At 53.6% G+C, this 20,063-nt stretch overlaps 1 protein-coding gene across 1 annotated transcript; it reads right to left on the bottom strand.

Annotated features, from left to right (window-relative positions):
* Window positions 1-7,031: 7,031 nt before the first annotated feature.
* TMEM61 (transmembrane protein 61) lies at window positions 7,032-12,654 on the bottom strand. Its single transcript, XM_058660865.1, has 3 exons — window positions 12,434-12,654; window positions 11,306-11,679; window positions 7,032-7,709 (listed from the first exon to the last, which is right to left on the bottom strand). The coding sequence occupies exons 2-3, from the start codon at window positions 11,677-11,679 to the stop codon at window positions 7,466-7,468; spliced, it is 618 nt and encodes a 205-aa protein (XP_058516848.1). The 5' UTR covers window positions 12,434-12,654; the 3' UTR covers window positions 7,032-7,465.
* Between the last annotated feature and the right edge of the window lie 7,409 nt (window positions 12,655-20,063).

Genomic DNA, 20,063 nt, shown 5'->3' with positions numbered 1-20,063 from the left:
GGGGCTTATAATATAGACTGAGCACACACAGTCCCCAAATCCAAAATGCCTCCAAATTCAAAACTTTTTGAGAGCTAACATGCTACCACTATGGAAAATTCCATACACCATGAAGTTTGGTCTCATGTGCAGCTATTGAAGACACCCTATAAAGTCACCTGCGGGACACGTGTGTAAGGTGCATGTGAAACAGTTGAAATTGCATTTATTCTTGGGTTCCATTCTCAGAACATATTCCAGAATATCCCCACCGCCCAAAACCCCACATCCTAAATATTTCAGGTCTCAAGCATCCTTGTTTTCAGGTTTATTTTTTAATTTGAAAGGCAGACTTACAGAGAAAGAGAGATGGAGAGGAAGAGATTTTTTTATTCACTGGTTCATTTCCCCCAAAAGGATTACCTTGGCTGTGGCTGGGCCAGGGAGCCTGGAGCTTCATCCTGGTCTCCCGCATGGGTGTCAGGGGCCCAAGTACTTGGCTCATCTTTCATTGCTTTTCCAGGTGCATCAGCAGGGAGCTGCATGGGAAGTGGAACATGGAGCAGCTACATCGCTGTGAGATGCCTACGGCAGGCAGCAGCCCAACCTGCCGCTGCTTAAAGCAGGCCCCAGTCCCAAGCTGAAGGTCATCCACCCCACAGTACCCCCCAGAGCTGGAGTTCCCCACAGGCCTGACCTCCCTGGCTTCCTCCTCCCCTTCCTAATTCTGGGCACCTGCTTGCAATGAGCAGCCAGTCCCCTTCCCCCCCAAAAAAGGCTGTGGGAAATTAATGTGCCCTGGAGTGTAAGCAACTGGCAGCCATGTGCTCAGTGTCCCCGCAGCCTGACCAGGACACCTCAGTCCTGAGACAAACATTGTGACAGATCTCAGCAATAGGGACTGGCTACTGGGAGACGGAAGCTACCTTACAAGAAAGCAGTAGAACTAGGGGTAGCCCATCCCTAGGTGCTCCCATGCAGTGTCTGGCATATGGTGCCCATATGGGATCCTGGCACATTCAAAGCAAGGACTTCAGCCACTAGGCCACCGTACTGGGTCCTGGCCACTGGTTCTAATCCCAGCAGCCCCGCTTTCCATCTAGCTTCCGGCTTGTGACCTAAGAAAGCAGTAGAGGACGGCCCAAAGCCTTGGGATCCTGCACCCATGTGGGAGACCTGGAGGAAGTTCCTGGATCCTGGCTTCGGACTGGGGCAGCTCTGGCCGTTGCAGTCACTTGGGGAGTGAATTAGTGGATGGAAGATCTTCCTCTGTCTCCCTTCCTCTCTCTATCTGCCTTTACAATAAAAATAAATAATCTTTTAAAAAATAAAATAAATCTCAAAAAAGAGAAAGAAACCTAGATACTAAGAGGTGCCCCAGGTCAGTGACGAGGACAGCACGCGAGAGGCCGGCGTGGGCAATGTTCACCCCAACCCTCTACCTTCCTCCCTGCCAACCGCAGGAGGAATGGGTCGGGCGTGTCTGTCGTCCGCCGGCAGAGGGCGCGCTAACCGCTGCGTTCTGCCCAGCCCTGGCCGAGGAGCCAACCTCGCCAGACTCTTCTCCACAACGAGGTAGAGGAAACACATAGATGTGAAAACTGAGGCCGGTGGAGCCTGGGTGAATGGCCCTAGGGAGAGCCTGCACCCAACACAAGCAGTGCTCTAACCAGGTCCCCGGCCACCTTACTACAGAGACACAGATTTCGTGGAAGAGAGCCTGGAGGAGCCAACTGAAATTCTTGTGACAAAGCAGGAAAGATGAATGGAGCAAAGGGACCAGTGTGTGCAGAGGACCTGAGGCACATCCCCAGGGATGCACCAGCTGCAGGCATCCCACCTGGTGTAAATTCCACCTCCAAGACAGGAGGTAGAATACCCCACCCGTGTCACTCTGGTCTGAGACGCCTGTCATCTCTCTCCTCTAACCCCTCTCTCCCATCTCCCATCCTGGCCATCTGCTGCCACCCCTCTGCTCAGAACCCTCGGACATTTCCTGCCACACTCCCCTCACTCCACTTCGCCACCTCTGGCTCTGTGTGGGTCCTGGAAGGGTCTTCTCTTGGGCCCTTGCCCACAAGTCTCACACATACAGATCCACTGACCTTGTGCTGGGCCCCCAAGGGCTGCCTATCTCCTTCACAATTTACCTCTGCCGGGGTACTCAGTTACACTCTTTATACACACTCCTCTGCCATCTTGCCCCTCAGCTGCCCGCTCCCCCCAGAATAGCCCCAGGGGCTAGGCACTGTGTGTTCCTGGATAGATTCCCAGGACGGAGAATGGGGTAGGCTCTAGATGTGTGTGTGTGTGAGTGCAGGGGCTGGAGCCTCAGGAAAGCCGGCGGGGTTCCGCAGGGGGGCTATGTCCCAAGTCCAATGCCAACAAAGTCTGCCTGGACGTTAAGGCCTCTGTTTCCACAATATCCAGCGAGACCTTCAGCCCCCAGTACGCCAATTTCTCCAAGAGGAGCAGCTCTTCCCACCCCTTAATCAAAGGACAAGCCAGAGGAAGCACAGACCATTCCTGAAGCAGTAAGCATAGAAGGAAAAGAAGAAAACTGAGCAAAAAAACTTTAAGAGAGAGGGAAGTCCCTTGAGCACAGGGTGCCAGCCATGAACCTAATTTTGTGCATCCAGGGGGAACGGGGATTTTCCAGAGGGTTCAAGAACACACACTCCTTCCAGGTGCCTTCCAGTGGTTCCGGCTGCCAAGCCACGTACAAGGCATTGCTGCAGCAGAGCCTCTGGCCATTTCTTACAGAGTCATGCCATCACGGCAGCTGCGCGCTCAGTCTCAATAGGTAGGCAGGAGGCACTGAGATGGATGGTCCTTCGCTGCCAGGTGTCAGCCCTAGGTCAAAGCATCCCACATGCATATGGGCACACGGGCCATCACTGTTACTATGGCTCTTGGTCAGCCAGGGTCAAGTAACGGGGTCCCTTGCTGTCAGTCAGCCCCTCAGGTACAAGTAAAAGCAAGAAGGGCAGACCGTGGGGCGTAGCAGGTTAAGCTGCTGCCATGGAGCCTGCACCTCACACTGGAGTGCCTGACTCCAAGCCTGCAGCCTCGCTTCTGAGCCAGCTCCCTGCTAATACTCCTGAGAAGGCAGCAGAGGATGGTCCAAGCAGGCGTGGGCCCTGCCACTCCAGTGGGACACCTTGACAGAGCTCTGAGCTCCTGATTCTGGATGGTTTAGTCCTGCGTACTGTGAGTATTTGGAGGATGAGAGATCTCTTTGTCTCTCTCTTTCTCTCCCTCTCTCTCTACCATTCTGCCTTTCAAGTAAATAATTATTATTATTATTATTTTTTACAAAAATTTGTTCTTTATTAGAAAGAGTGACAGAGAAAGATAGGGAGAGAGAGAGAGATTTTCCAACTATTGCTTCACTCTGCAAATGACTGTAATGAGCATCGTAGGTAAATTCAAAGCCAGGAGCCAGGAGCTTTTGCTGGGTCTCCCATGTGGGTACAGGGTCCCAAGCCCTTGGGCCGTCCTCCTCGGCTTTTCCCAGATGCATTATCAGGGAGCTGAATTGGAAATGCAGAAGCCGGGACACAAACCCAGCACCCATGTGGCTACTTACTACACCACAATACTGGCCCCTGTTCAGTTAGTTGTTCTTAAGAAAATTGGGTCCCAATGTTACGGTGTTGCAAGTTAAGCCACTCCTGGCAATGCCAACATGCCATATGGAAACTGATTTTAGTACCAGTTGCTCCCTCTTATTCAGCTCCCTGCTAATGTGCCAGGAAAAGCAGCAGGTGACGGTCCAAGGGCCCAGCTTCCTGCTACTCACATGAGTGACCCAGATGAAGGTCCTGGCTCCTGGTCTCAACCTGGTCCATCCTTGACCATTGTGGCCATTTAAGGAGTAGACCGCTGGATGGAAGATCTCTTTATCTCTGTCTACCTTTTGAATACACAGATTTCAAAAGAAAAAGGCTTTAAATGTCATTGATATCAGCACATAGCCATGTTAATCATTACTACAATACCAATGTGTCTTTTGCAACATTTCACAGCACAGCTACACAGGGGAACACAGAGTCAGACTTTGTCTCTTTGATTAGAGAAAGATTGGGATGAGCAGCTGGTAGCTGCGGGAGCAGCCAGGCAGATTTATGACTGGGAGGAGCCCAGGGAACGGGTGGGTGAGGCTATGGCTCCCAGGGTCCCTGCTACCCAAGAGGTGGCAGGTGAAGAGGTGGGCCAGGTGGAGCCAGGAAGCCAAGCAATGCCTGCTGGGGACCATAGAGCAGCAGACCTGGCCCTCGTGTGGCCCCTCACCCTGGCAGTGGACCCAGGGAGTCCTGCTCACAGCGAGAGAGAGGCAGCTCTGGACTGCCTGCCATTTCCAGGCTCAGGAGACTCCCCTGCTGTGGGCTCCGAGGTGCTGGTGACCTTGAGCGAGTGTGACTGCTCTCCTAGGACACAGATGAGCTGACCTGGAGAGGAAAGTGGGCAGGGTCCCCCTCCCCTGGCCTTTCTCCCCTGCCCAGGCCCTGCAGCTTCCACAGAACAGGGGCCAGTGGCACCTCCTGACCACACCTGCAACTCATTAACTCCCTGGCCTCAGGGGAATTCCTCACTTTGAGGGCAGGGTGCCCCACCATTAATCCTTTAGGAGTCTCAGAGGGGCTGGTAAATTACCCCCACATGTTCGTGTCCAGTTCAAGGTTACAGCAAGGTAGGCAAAGCAGGATTTAGGTCTCCAGACTTGGGGTCACAGCAGGAAGGGGGCAGAGGGAGTGGTGACCCGGAGTTGGAGAGGAAGGGGGGAAGGCCCGGGGGGCCTGGGATTCGGTGACCTGTAGGGAGAGGGGTACTGAAGCATCACAAAAAAGGGGGTGAGGAGCCAGCCCTGGGGAACGGCTGCTGGGAGGAGGTGGGGCTGAAGGGGGACAAACACAGATGACCCTGTGAGATGAGCTTCAGCCGGACGCAGGACAGGAGCCCATCCAGAGCCAGGCAGGGTCCTGGGCCTGAGGACCAATGATGTTGATTCGGACTAGGAAGGAAGATTCTCTGTCTGCCAACTCACTTCCCATGTGGCCGCAAAGGCCGGAGCTGAGCCCATCCAAAGCCATGAACCAAGAGCCTCCTCCGGGTCTCCCATGTGGGTATAGGGCCCCAAGGCTTTGGGCCATCCTCGATTCGACTGCTTTCCTAGGACACATGCAGGGAGCCTGAAGGGAAGTGGGGCTGCCAGGATTAGAACCAGCACCCACATGGGATCCTGGCGCATACAAGCTGAGGACCCCAGTTGTTAAGCTACATTGTCTCTCCTCCTCTCTGTACATCTGCCTTTCCAATAAAAATAAATAAATCTTTTGAAAAATGTATTTGACAGAGACATCTCTCATTCTACCAATTCACTCCTTGGATGCCTACAAGGGCTGGGCTACACCAGGCCCAAATAGATAAGATTTATTTATTTTTATTAGAAAGTCATATTTACAGACAGAGAAGGAAAGACAAAGAAAAAGATCTTCCATCCACTGGTTCACTCCCCAGATAGCCACAACGGCCAGAGCTGAGCTGACCTGAAGCCAGGAGCCTCTTCCGGACCTCCCACATGGGTGTTCAGGGTCGCAAAAACTTGGGCCATCCTCCAATGATTTCCTAGGCCATAAACAGGAAGCTGGATCAGAAGTAGAGCAGCCAGGACACAAACTGGTGTCCATGCAGGATGCTGGTGCTTGAAGGTGGAGGATTATCTTGCTGAGCGACAGCGCCAGGCCCCATGCAGCCCACTCTCTGTGTCTTCTAGATGGTGACAGCCATGACCTGCCGCCTGCCTGGGTGCGCCTTAGCAGGAAGGTGGACCTGGGGCAGCACGGAGGCTTCAACCCAGACACTCTGGTATGGGATGCAGCACTTTCTCTCTTGTGCCAGACACCTGCCCCAGACTTTACTTTTAAGGCTTTGGGCCATCCGCGATTCGACTGCTTTCCTAGGACACATGCAGGGAGCCTGAAGGGAAGTGGGGCTGCCAGGATTAGAACCAGCACCCACATGGTGCTAGTTTTATTTATTTGAATGGCACAGCGACACAGAGAGGAAGAGGGATATATAGAGATAGAAGATACCTCCCGAATGACCACAATAGCTGGGGCTGGGTGGGCTGAAGCCAGGAGCAAGGACTCCAGCAGGGCTCTCCACGAGCCTCCCACCTGGGCGACAGGAACCCAGTCACTTCAGCCATCTCCTGTTGCCGTCCAGGCACACACAGCAGCCAGCCGGATCGGAAGTGGAAAGGGGGTACTGACACCATGACACAGCAGGTAAAGCTTCCCCTGCAATGCCAGTAGTCTTTATGGGTACTGGTCCATGTCCCTGCTATCCCACTTCCAGTCCAGCTCCCTGCTAATGGCCTGGAAAAGCAACAGAAGATGACCCAAATATTTGGGGTCCTATACCCACATGGGTGAGAAAGAAGCTCCTGGCTCCTGGCTGTGGCTTGGCCCACCTCTGGGCTGGGCCAGCAGACAGAAGATGCTCTGCCTCTCCCTCTCCCTGTATAACTCTGATGTGAAAATAAAATAAATATTTTTAAGAGTGCAGGTTGGGGTCCAGCATGGTAGCCTAGGGGCTAAAGTCCTTGCCTTGCACACCCGGGATGCCATATGGATGCCGGTTCTAATCCTGGGGGCCCCACTTCCCATCCAGCTCCCTGCTTATGGCCTAGGAAAGCAGTTGAATCGAGGATGGCCCAAAACCTTGGGGCCCTGCACCCACATGGGAGACCCAGAGGAGGCTCCTGGCTCCTGGCTTTGGATGGGCTCAGCTCTGGCTGTTGCGGCCACCTGGGGAGTGAATCGCCGGATGGAGGATTTCCTCTCTGTCTCTCCTCTATGTATATCTGACTTTCCAATAAAAATAAAATAAATCTTAAAAAAAAAAGTGCAGGTTGGGCTCAATCCCAAGCACTCCTATGGGGGAATGAGCATGACTCTGCAGTCATGTAATCCTCCCACCTTGAGCCTCTGCTGCCGCCGTAATCCCCACTTTGCATTTTGCAGATGAGGAAACTGAGGCAGAGAAAAAGCACTTGCCCCTGATCACTAAGATGGCACTTGGTAGAACCCACATACAGGTGGTTTGGGTTCAGAGTCCCTGTTCATGACCTTGTGCAGGCTCTGCCTTTCCCCCTTATTCTCACAGAAGCTCCTGGTGACGGCCAGCACTAACTGCCAGCCACACGAGCATGCCAGTTTGGAAAACTGGATAACTATAGCCTCTTTGACATCAAGTGTGGCAGAAGAACCTCGCCAGCTGGGCCCTGAAACCCACAGGACCCTGAGACGCCATAAAAGGAGCTTTATTTTGAGCCGTCAGTTTTGGAGGTGGTTTGCTCTGTAACAATAGATAAATAAAGCAGCATTCAGCATCAAACACTCATGGAGTGGCCTTCTATGGACCAGCCACTGTGTAAGGCACTGGAAAAGGCTCCATGGTTTTGTCTCTGTTTTCAGGGCTGCTAACGACCTGTGCACACAGCACCTGGAACAGGGCTTGTCTCTCCTGAAATGGGATTAAGATCAAGAACAATACTTTCATAGCTGGGAGGGGGAAATGGTGGTGGGGTCCCAAGTATGGCATCCCCCGGTGCATGGTCCTGCAAGTCTTCCTCCATGGAGTATGCAGGTGGGGCTGGCAGAGTCTCAGCTGGTGAATAGCGCATGACGTCCGCATGTGTGGGCATGGCGACCACCTTTGGGGTCCTAGGGACACAGGAATAGAGCTGTTAACAGCAAGGCTGGACAGACCAAGTCCCACCCTGTCCCTCACAGAGCTCTGGCAGGTCATTAAGTCAGAGTCCCTTCCGGTCCTGTGGCCCTGGGGGTCAGGCATCGTGGGGGTCACCAGCCCTTGCTTTGGGAACAAGACTGCCAGGTATGGGCTGGGCCAGGTGATTCTGAAGTTGGTTGTGGTTCAACTCCTTGCTATGTCACCCTCATGCTGGGTCCAGTGTCTCAGTTCTTCCCTCTGTAAAGTAGGGACCAGTAGGGCATCTACCAACAGGATGGACTGCAGGTGACACAAGACAAAGCAGGCAGGCTCCGGGCTGGCTTGCTCCCAGGTCACCGGCATGGAGCAGGTCTGGCTGTCCAGAATAGGGAGGGGCTGGTGGCAGGAAGCCAACGTGGAGGAGAGGGAAGGTGGGGTAGGAGGGATCAGCGCTGGGACCACGCTGCCACCCCTTCTGTGAACACCCAAGCTTCTGGGACTGGGGACACAGCCCTTCCTAAGCAGAGGGTCTTCTCTGCCCAGCCCCCTGCTGCCCTCAGAGCAGCCCCCAGGGGAGGCAGACTCACCCCTCTATCACAGAGCAGGTGCTGGGGCCCCTGGCTGTGAACCCCCGCCTGTGTGATGCAGGAAGCAGGCCACCAGGCAGGAGTCCCACGGTGGAGGAAGCTGCTGGGGTCAGCCCCTGATGCTGCACCCCTGGCCTCCTTGGAGGAACATGACTCCTGGAGGTCAGTGAGGTGAGTTCCATTGCTGTGTGACCGGCATCCCGTTCATATCTTCTCTGAGCCTCATTCTCCTCATCTATAAAATGAGCTTCTAACACCCATTTCTCAGATTTAGAGGAGGGAGACACATTGGGCAAGGCTTCAGCAGCCTTCACAAAGGGGTGGAGGGGGCACTAAGCCTGCCACAGCCTCCAGCCCCTACCCTGCTCACCTGCCAGCCACGCCCCAGGCCCACGCCAGGAGCCAGGCTTTGTGTCAGCTAGGGCCACACCAGCAGGTGACAGCTGGCACAGGGAGGCACAGGCAACTAGGGCCTGGAGCAGGAAGTTTGCTCAGAGGGCAGGTGTGGGTCAGCCCTTGTGCCAGCTGTTGTTGCCACAGTGGCCAGCAGGGCCCACCCAGCCCCGAGTCTCAATGCCAGAACTCATGGAGTGCAAGGCCCCATTGCAAAGTGGCACACCGCACACTCCTGGGAGAAGGGCTCCATTCACAGCATATTCTGGGTACAGTGGAAGCTGCACCTGGGCCAGCGTGCACCCCACTCTCTGGGATCTGGTCCAGGGTGGGAGGTCTAGGGCCTGACATTGGCTCCCCTGCCCCTCAGCAGAGTGAGACAGCAGGGGAATGGGATGAACTTGTGTTAGCCCTGCACCTGCTCTCTATAATCTCAGCACATATTCATGATCACTCTGCGAGGTAGTGAGGGGTGGGGAGGACAGCAGCTCTCACCATGGCAGATGAATCAAGATCAAACATCAACTAAGTGATCTGATGTAAGGCCCAAGCTCATTCCCCTAGCTCCCCTTGTCCCCAAGTCCAACTGAAATCTCCACACCTCAGTCCTTTTATCTGTAATATAGGCTCATCCTTACACACACCTCACAGGTGGTCAAGGTTGGCATCTGAGTGGGGCTGAGAGCACACCCTAAACCGAAAAGCAAGATACTAGGCAAGGAGGCGAAATGTGTGTACCTCCTTGACAGTGTACACACAGCCCTGGGATTGTCACCTGAGCCACTGCAGAAGGTGTGTGTCCAGAGGCTGTCAGAGCAGAGACTGAACCTGGTCTTGGACACAGCCCGCTTTTTTCACCAAAGCAGGGAGTGGGGCTGTGGGGAGGCCTCCTGCCCAGCCACCACACTTAGGGGCATGTCAGTCAAGGCAACAGCGTGCAGGACATCCAGATGAGATGGATTTCATCTGTTGTTACGTTCTCGGGACTCTGAGCAGGCCCCCTGCACACAGGGCAGGTATTCAATCAAGCATAAAAGCACTCTAGGATGAGCAGATGAACCAATGAGGAAACTGAGGCCCAGCAGGGGTTCAGGATCTGTGCAAACCATCAACCCAGGATGCCCCTGGCTCAGGCCTGGCAGCCAGGTGCCCAGGGCAATAGCAGTCTAGGACCCAGCATGGGACTGCTGAGGGGCTGGACCAAGGAGGTCTCTGAGATGGGACAGGGAGGATAAGCCACAGCCTCATCACCCAGCCACCCATTTCTGAGACCAAGACTTGGGTCCCAGAGCCTCCTGCAACCTCCTGGGTGGGTTTCCTGTAGGTGAGGCAGACCTGGGCTGTGTTCATGCAGGCCCAATGGGTCCTGGCCTGCTTCCTGCTACTGTTACCTGTGAACCAGCTTTTTTCAGTGGAGAAAGGAAGGCTGCGGTGGACCACCCCCAGGGTCCCATCCTACCCTACAACAGTCACTTTGCCCTGCAATGCCACTGTGTTGAAGGAGTCATCCCCTATTGCCTGGGGGAGGCCCAGGTTGGCAGTGTACCCTTTAACTGGAGGTGGCAGTTCCTCCAGCAGAGGCCAGCTCCTGGAGGTTGCAGTCAGGAGGGAGGTTGGGCTCAGGACCTCGGGTCTTCTGTCCAGAGCTTGAGCAAAGAGGGAGGAAAGATCTGCAGCCAATAGCCCTGCCAGTCTTGGTGACTTCCATCACAGCCAAGGCCAAGGGCAGGAGGGCAGGAGGGCAGGAGGTGACCACAATGGCCTCTCCCTGGGAGGCAGCATAGAACCAAGGCACGCATGGCACATGTGCTCTCAACAGGCCCAAACTGGCTCTGGGCTGCAGTTCAGACTTTGAAATCCCTGCGTCTTTGTTTTTATACCATGTACTTCCCACATGCATTGTGACATATTTGTTATATACAGAGAACATCACAGAACACAATATGTCCCTGTGGTATTGAAATGTTCTGGGAGAAGCACTGGCTTAATTCAGCATTCTGCCTACAACTCCTAGCCCACCCTGGAGCCTTTGTGCATGCTCTTCTGCATGTCTGAACTGTCCCCTCCGCCCTGTCTGCCAGAGGAGAAGCTGCCATTGGCTGTGCACCTGTTATGTCCTTGGTCCTTAGGCTGGGTTCTACAGAGACACAGTCTGATTCCACCCTCCCAGAGGCTGCTGTGACAGCAGAAAGGTCCTTTCCCATTCCTTCTTTCCTTCAGAGAAGCAAGCACAGCTTCCCAGTGCTGGTTAGGGATAGCCAGGACAGGATCCCAGTGGGGGTGACTCCATGCCTGAGCTCTTTACCATCCCTCAGCTACTCTACTCCATGACATGCTGAGCTCAGTAGCCACCTCTCCCTGGAAGCCTTTCTGGATTTCTCCATGACTCCACAATACCATGCCCACCCTTCTCTCACAGCTCTAACAACTACAGTGGTGTGTCATCTGTCTCCCTCCCGGGGGCTTTAAGTTCCTTGGGGACTGCAAAGGTGCTTCCCACATTCCCAGGGCACAAAGCAAAGCCTGCTTCAGAAGAGAAACCTTTCGAGATGTCAGGCTGTGTGACTAAGCGTTACCCTGCCCTACATCCCCGTTCCTACCCCACTGACCTGCAGCCCTCCTTGCCTGAGGCCTCCGTGGTGGTGAGGTAGTACAAGTGTCTGGAGCAGTGGTACGGGTCCCCAGGGGGTGGCCCCGCCGCCCCAGCCAGGACGGACCACAGCAGGCCGAAGAGCAGCAGCAGACCGCCGACGCCACAGCACAGGAAGCTGACAGACCTGAGCAGGGGACTGGGGGCCGCAGGTGCAGGGTGTTCGGAGGGAGAGCCCTGCTGGACGGGCTGGATACCCACGTCTCCTTCACTCCACCAGGCGAAGCACAATGTTCCAGTCACCAGCACCACCGTGCCGCCGGCCATCATGCAGCAGCGGATGGCGGAAGCCATGCGGTGGCCAGCGGAGGCCACACGGTGCCTGGTGCACATCTGGATATGGCAAAGGAGAGAGAAGCGCGAGTGAGCCCCAGGCCACAACCTGCAGGTGTCCCATTGCAAACTCCACACAACCCACAATGGTCCCTACAGCAGAGCTGGACTAGGTCGATGCTGGGCTTGGATTCAGGTCTAAGGTGATAATGATGTGGGGTGTGTGTGTGTGTGTGTGTGTGTGTGCATAGCCAGGCCCATCTCTATACCACTGGGATGGTGCTGTGGGGAGATGTGTGTTAATGTCTTCAGCATGAGCAGTCCTCACTGTCACCTCACCCTCCTTCCTGGGCTTACTCTTCCGAGGTGGACTCATGCCACCGTCCTAGAGTACTGGTGTCATCCCCTCTGTTATGTGTGTGTGTGTATGCTTGCATGTGGGTGCTCGCTCCCTAGGGATTTCCACCCCATTTCCTCCACTGAAGGCAGGGCAGCCTGCCTCCTGGTGCGCATCCCACTGTGCACAGTGACTTGCTTTATTATGGCTCAGGCTGGGGCTGGCAACCAGCAAGGGTTCAGCGACCCACCCCCTTGCAGAGAGGTGGTCTTTAGGCAGTAACTGGGCCCTCACATGGGGCACACAGCTAGTAGAGGAGAAGAGGCACAAAGCTCCACAAACCCAGAAAGCCCTATCCCCAACCCTGGCACCGGGAAAACGTGGAAACCCAATCAGTTTGAACGCAGAGCAGAGCGCTCACAAGCCACTGGGGCCACCCTTAAAGCAAGAGTCCAGGTCGGGGACAAGGACGCTTACCGTGTCCCAGGGCGCAGCTGAGGCGTCCAGACGATCTGGTGCGAGCTGGGCGCTGGCTCCGAGCTCGCGGAGGCTTGGTGGCCCTGAGACTTCGGAGCTGCGCCAACCTGCGGTCAGCGGTCCCTCCAGGCCACGAGCCGCTCTCCCGCTGCGGCCGACCGCCCCGCACAGGTGAGTCCGGCTTCGCTGCCGGCACCCGTCGGGGCACGCTTCTCCAGGATGTGGCGAGGCGACTGTGATGCCCTCGCCTCCTGAGGTGCCCGCCTGGGGCAGAGTTTGGGCGGGCAGTAGCCGGCCCCGGGGCAGCCCACTCCTCTCCCAGAGCCGCGTCTTCTTGGGGCGCAAGTCTCGCAGCCGACTGCGGGCGGCCAAGGCGTGGGCGCTCCAAGTGCCCTGCCTCCCGCCCCACCCGAACTTAAAGCGACGGCGCCACCTGTCCTGGCGAGAGGCAGGGCGCGACGAGGCCGCTTCTGACCGGAATCCCGGAGATCGGTGCGAGTCATCAGTCCTTGGGGAGGGTGGGAGGCAAACCCGGAAAGCCGGGGGTGGGAGGGGAGCTAGAGGAGCCCTGAGCCCAGGTCTCGTCATTCCCATTCAAGAAAGAGGGAAACTGAGGCCGAAAGAGGCTTCAACGTAACTGTAACTGTGGGCGGCATTTGCTTCTCCCCGTGGCCTGAGAGTAAAGTCCCCAGCCCTCTAGAGCTGAGCAGCAGGCTTTCTGGGGAGGAAGACCAGCTGTTACTGCCTCCTGTGGTCGCTGTGCGCTCTGCTCGCTCCCCTGCCTTAGCATACAGCCTCCGCTTCATGAAGGAGTGAGGTGGTGCTGGTTGTTGGTTAAAGGCAGCGTGTGGGTACAAGTGATGGGAGAGCATGGAGGAAGGGGCAGTTCTGCATGTGTGTGCAATAGACGGAAGGAGAGAGCGAGAGAGAGCGAGAGAGAGAGAGAGAGAGCGCTCTTTTATGGGAGGGCACCTGAACGAACAGGTGGTGATGGGAGGCAGTGTCTGAGCAGTAGTCTGCTTCCAAAGACTGGGCAGAAACACTTGTGTGAGCCGAAGGGCTCCACTTCCGGCTTTTACCTGTTTCTGCTGCTCCAGCCAATTACCGGACGGGAACCAGACTGCTCTGAGCCATGTCAGGGATTACCCCTAGGGTTTGGGGTGCCCACCTTCTCTCCCAGCCCCAAGACACAAAAGATGTGAGCACCCTGGTTCCAGGAGTAGCTGGAGATCAAAGAGGGGCCACTATGACCTCAGAGTCACAGCGTAGGAGCCAGCCTGATGGCTGAACAGGCTAATCCTCTATCTGTGAGCCCTGGCATCTCATATGGGTGCTGGTTCGTGTCTTGGCTGCTCCACTTCCCATCCATCTCCCTGCTTGTGGCCTGGGAAGGCACAGGAGGATGGCCCAAGTCCTTGGAACTTTGAACCCATGTATCAGACCCTAAAGAGACTCCTGGCTCCTGACTTTGGATGGGCTCAGCTTTGGCTGTTATGACGTTTGGTGAGTGAAGGGTGGAAGATTTTTTGGGGGTCTTTCCTTCTCTTTGTAGATATGCCTTTCCAAAAAAAAAAAAAAAAAATCTCAGCATCACAGTGCAGGTCAGTGGCAACCCCCCCCCCCCCCCCGGCTCCTGTGTCTAAGGAGACCTTGCTCCACACACCAGGGCCTCCAGTCACTGAAGTGCTTCCCTGGTAGCTGATGTCTCCATGCCTGTGTGTGCGGTCTGTGTGAACAGAAGCAGGCTCAGAGACGGACCTGGCTGTGGGCAGGTCCCACAGGGCTCAGAAGCAGTTCAGCTGAGCCAGGGGCTGGGCAGATTTTGACTTTGCCCAATCTAGAGGTGGGTACCATCTCTTCCCTGGACCAGTGGCCCTGGGTGCTTGTGAGCTCAGGGAGATGTGAATGGGAAGCTGAGGCCTTGGCTCACTCAGCCACACTCATCCTGCTGAGTGAAGGCAACTGTACAGAGTGCTAAGTCCATCGCTCGCCAAGATGTACCCTCCCAGGACCCAGCAGGTAAGAGGTCACATCACAGCACCTGGGTCCTTCCCAGCTATGTCTCCATGCTCCAGGCTCCTGCTAGTGCAGACCCTGGGAGGTCGCAGTTGATGTCTCAAGCAGCTGAGCTCCTGCCACACGTGAGGGTGACTTGGACTGAGTTCCTGGCTCTCCACTTCAGCCCCACCCAACTCTGAGAACACGGGCAGTGAACTAGCAATTGGCAGTGCTGTGTGTGTGTGTCCTCCCTCATTCCAGGCTGAGGTCCGGGAATAAGCAGGATGTGTCACTCAGGCCCTGCACAAACTGGAGTCCCCTGGCCCAGGGTGGAAACTTGGGCCACCCAGGAAGTTGGCCAGGTGGTGATTTCTGTACTGCCTCAGCCACTCCCAGGCTGGATGAGGTGCCATGCCCTTCTCTTGCAGTGGCCATCTTTTTGTAAAACAGAAACAATGGCAGCTCCTTTCCAGGGTCGCCATCAGGGTTCAGTAAGGTTCCCATCCCCTGGGAGCTGGCGTGGCTCTAGTCTCCTGTGACACAGTGGCCATGTTTAAGTTCCCCTGGCTCATGGTGACAACTCCAGGAACAGGAGCAGGTATGACATTGCTTACACCTGCTGGGCCCAGCCAGACCCAGCCTAGCTGGAAGCACAGCTATCGGGGAGCTCCTTGGGACCCAGAGAGCTGGCCTGTTCTTCTGACTCCATCTTCTTCCCCATCTCCCAGATGAACTGGTCCAGCTGTGAAGACAGCAGATGTGCAGATGAACTCACAGGCCAGGGTGTACCTGCAGATGCTCCCTGAACAAGTATCCCGAGTCTCCCCTGCAATCAGCTGAGGCACTTGGAGCAGAAAATTGGTCACCTCTAGGGGTGGGCAGGGTAGAGGGCTTTCCCTGGCCCCCCAGTTGAGTCACAGAAGTTTGCAGACAAGGGCTTTGCCCATGTTTCTCAGAAAGGAAGTGGAGAAGTGGTGAAGTCCACATTGGTTGGATCTCCCAGACCCTGTGTTTTTTCCATTTTTACTGTGTCTTTCATTTCCCCATTGCAGCCTGGAATGCTATTACTGCCTCTCCCTGGCCCATCTGTCCCCAATGCTGTCTTCCCTTCATGCTATACCCGCTTGAGATTCCAAACCAGCATCCCAACCAGTCTGGCACCTGCCTAAAATCTCAACTCCTGAACATCCAGGCGCAGCGCCCACATTCCTTATTTCCTGTGCTCCCCACTGTCACCCTGCACGTCACTGTTGTTCACTGCGTCTCAGGTGGAGTGCCTGCCTGCTCACCTGATAAACTCTTGCATGTTCCCAAAAGCTCAGGTCACAGATTACAGGTTACCTCCTCTGTGTGATTTGGAGGTGTCTAAGAGTGGGGTGATGGGGTCCCTCTTCCAGGCTCTGTAAGTAGCTGACCCAGACATAAGCGTTCTTCTGAAAGCAAAGCCACGTGCCTTCCTGCTTTTGTTTCCAGTGAGAGGGAATGCCTAGACATGGCAGTAGGAAATTCCAGCAAGTGAAAATAAAGCAGAACTGCCCCACTTCTGATCTGACTCCTTGTTTAAGGCCTGGGAAAGCAGCAGAGAACAACCCAAAATCTTGGAACCCTGCACCCATATGGGAGACCCAGAAGAAACTTCTGGCTCCCAGCTTCAGATAGCTCAGCTCTGGCTATTGTGGCCATCTGGGGAGTGAACCAGCAGATGGAAGGCCTTCTGTCTCTTCTTCTCTGTCTGTAAAATCTGCCTTTCATATAAAAATAAATATGTTTAAAAATCACAATCCACTATAAACATCTTTCTGTTTCTCACTGTACTCTAAGTAGCTGCCTGTGTAGCCAGCTCCCCTACGGACAGCTTCTTGAAGGAAGTGGATATCTCATGTCCTGTCCTTGTCCCTTTTGCCCTCTCAGTGCAGCACATATGGGCCTGCCCTGGCCCCTGGCCGAGGCTTTTTTGCCCCCTGACTCTACAGGGAGGGAGGAGCTCAGGAGAGAGGAGTCACCTCAAGATCTGCCAGCAGTGCAGCCCATCTGGTAAGGTCCAGGACACAAGAAAATTCTACAGCATTCACATGTAAGCACCCATAGTATTATATTGGAATGTGGCCATTCTTTACATATTAGTTTATGCTATGATGTCAGAATTAAATAGAGGGACAGAAACCACATGGTTCATCCCACAAACCCAAAACATTTACTATCTGCAGAGAATTTATTATCTGCAGATTTTCCAAATGCCAATCATCATGCTGGCACCTCGCATCCTTAACTCATTGAGTTTCCGAGTACCTCTCCAGGGTGGGATATTTCCCTGTCACAGCTTTACTGAGATATAAGCCACGAGCCAGGAGAACCACCCATTTTACTTATTTATTTTTGAAGATTTCTTTATTTTTATTGTAAATTCAGATATACAGAGAGGAGGAGATACAGAGAAGATCTTCCATCCACTAATTCACTCCCCAGGTGAGCACAATGGCCAAAGCTGCACTGATCTGAAGCCAGGAGCCAGGAATTTCTTCCAAGTCTCCCACACGGGTGTAGGATCCCAAGGCTTGGGCCGTCCTCGACTGCTTTCCTAGGCCACAAGCCAGGACCTGGATGGGAAGCAGGACTGCTGGGACCAGAACTGGCGTCCATATGGGATCCTGGGGAGCGTTTAAGGCGAGGACTTTAGTCGCTAGGCCACCACGCTGGGCCAGAGAACCATCCATTTTAAAGTGTACAACTCAGTGGCTTTTGTATCCTCATGGAGTGACATGTCCATCATTATCATCTGTTTTAGAATATTTTCATGCGGGATCTCCCCAGTCGAAATGCTGGACTCAGAACCCTAGCCAAGAAAAGACAGAAGAAAGAACAAGTCAATCAACCACCTCAGCTATATGTTGGCAGCAAAATACTGGGCAAATGAAGACTCTATCAATCAGTGGATACTTCAACGAGCTAGGAGTGGCGAAAATGGCAGCGATTCATAACTGGTGAACTATTAAAACCACTTGAGCAAGGATCTCAGAGCATGCCCCACATCCGGGACTTGGGGTGGGCGGGAAACTGGGTGGGGCTTCTCCCTCAATATCCCCCTTTACCTCAGATACAAGAAGGAAACAATATGGACATAATAGTCTTACCCACTTCCCTATAGCCCCTGAACCTTTTTACCGTAATTAACTATGTAAAGATTGTCAACAATATAATTAAAAATAATAATAAAAAATGAAAAAAATAGAACATTTTCATGCCCAACCCCTCCGAAGCAACCCACACTTTTACTGCCACATCCTAGTTTCTTCATCCACTTAGCCCAGGCAGTCACTAACCCACTTCCTGTCTGTGGATTTATATATTCTTGACCTTTCATACAAATGAAAGTATACACAATGTAGGGGTTTTTTTTTTGTTTTGTTTTTGTTTCTCTGGCAGCAGATGGAAGACCTCTTTCTCTGTCACTCTGTCTTTCAAATCAATAATTCAATCTTGAGGGAAAAACCCTCAGTTCCATCCAGTACCAAGCTCCATACCCTCCCCCTCAGGGTATGTGTGAAAATGCAGAACGGCGCAGAGTCCTCTGAACCATACCCCTCTTAAAATGCCATGTCCTTGACAACAAGCCTCTTTGTTTCATCTACTGTGTCCCAGATGGTCGTGATGTGATGTGACTGGCAGGAGGATGCTGAGGCCTGAGACTCTAGCCACGGTTGCAGCAGTACAGGGCATGCTGTGACAGCTCTGGCCACCTGCTGTAGCATGGGTCCTTCTGGCCATCACAGCAGCCATGGCTAGTCCCCATGTGACAGCCTGGTCCATGCTCCCACCTTCCATGCACCACCAAACATCACCTCTTCCAGGTGCCAGAAACAGCTGAAAATATCCAGAATGGCTGCAGGCTCTGCTCCATGATGGCCTCTACATCGTTACAATAAATTACCATGGCTAAAAAATAAAATTATCAAAAACATCCCCCTCTTTGAATATTCAGTTCCCCTACCCCAGACATCCTCTATGCCCTCTGACTGTATAGAAGGACAGCCCTGGGCCAGCGTGGTTGCACAATGGTTAAACTGCTCCCTGCAGCACAGCATCCCATGGAGGCACAGGTTTGAGCATCAGATGCTCCGTTCTGTTCCAGCTCCCTGATTTCAGGTTGACTGTTTGGGTGGATGAAAGATTTCTGTCTTTCTGCCTCTCCTTGTCTCTAACTCTGCCTTTCAAATAAATAAATATCTTTCAGAAAAAAATATTTTAAATTCGAAAAAGACCTAAATCTTGTTGGGGTTTTTTTTTTCTGTTCATCTCTTTCTCCTTTTGCTTTTTAGTTTGTCCATACTTTCTTTTAAAAAGATTGATCCGTTGATCAATTGGTTGATTTAAGTGATAGCGTCTACAGAGACAGCAAAGATTAAGATATCTCCTATCATCTGGTTCACTCCCCAGATGACTGAAATGGTTAGAGCTGAACCAGTCCAAAGCCAGGAGCCTCATTCAGGTCCCACTTGGGTGCAGGGCCCAAGTACATGGCCCATCTTCGGCTGCTTTCCCAGTCCATTAGCAAGGAACTAGATGGGAAGTGGAGCAGTGGAGACTTGAACTGGTATCCGGATGGGATGCCAGTATTGCAGGTGGAGGCTCTCCACCACACCTCTGGCTCCTGCACTTCTTTCTTGAGTGTGTACCTTTCCTTTGCTTTGACCACAACCTGTTTTCTTGTGTGCCTTTATGCCTTCACCTGAAACTCTCAACGCTTGAAGGAAGGAGCCTGGAACGTTCCCAGCCAGGAGCCCACTGCTCACAACATTCAGCACAGATTAGATCAGCGCAGGGACAGTGGGGAAAACTCTAAATGTGGAGGTAGGACCTGACTTCACATGATTAGATTATCTGACCCTTCCACAGTTGGCTGGAAGGACCGGCCCATCTGCTCTGCCCCTGCCCGTGACACCCTGGGACTCTGGCACTGGGTTCCTTAGGATGTGTTCATTTTAGGTTCCTTAGGTCACTGGGTTCCTTAGGATGTGTTCAGTTCTTCTCACTCTGGAAGCTCCAAGACTGTCCTCTGCAACAATTTAAGTCCCCATTCATCACTGTGACTCTCCCAGCAACTGGAGAACACGTGGCCCGTTGGAGCCTCTGCTGTACTACTTTAGACAGAGAAGGTAAGGCTGTGTTCACATGTCTCCTAAGAGAGCCAAAAACTTTTCTGAATGCAGCCGAAACACTTGTTGTCATTAACATCTGGTCCGCAAACCACCCAGGATTCCCACCTAAGAATATTGGCTTAGGTGGACTTTGCACACTAGGTTACTGCACAGTACTTTCAAAGAACATGACTGGGATGCAATTACACTAAAGTGATGTTTTACGTACAAATTGAATGCAAGTACCACTTAGCAGGGCAGGGAAGCAGGCCAAGGCGTCACCCACATTCCCCTGGGAGTGCTGCTTTATGACTGTTCCTGGTGTGTTGGTTTCACCCTCTCCTGAGTCACATCAGGGGATGGGCCATGCTAACCACTCACCACACTCATCATCAGCCCCCAGCACCTCAACACTTTGGTTCTAGGTCTCAAAACTCCCAGGGCTGATCACTTGAGCCAGGCAGTTAGATCCTGTGGTCGAGGTGACACACTTGGGC

This window comes from Ochotona princeps, chromosome 2 (genome assembly GCF_030435755.1).
Source record: "Ochotona princeps isolate mOchPri1 chromosome 2, mOchPri1.hap1, whole genome shotgun sequence".
Taxonomy (NCBI): Eukaryota; Metazoa; Chordata; class Mammalia; order Lagomorpha; family Ochotonidae; genus Ochotona; species Ochotona princeps.
This window is presented reverse-complemented; position numbering and strand designations above follow the sequence as displayed.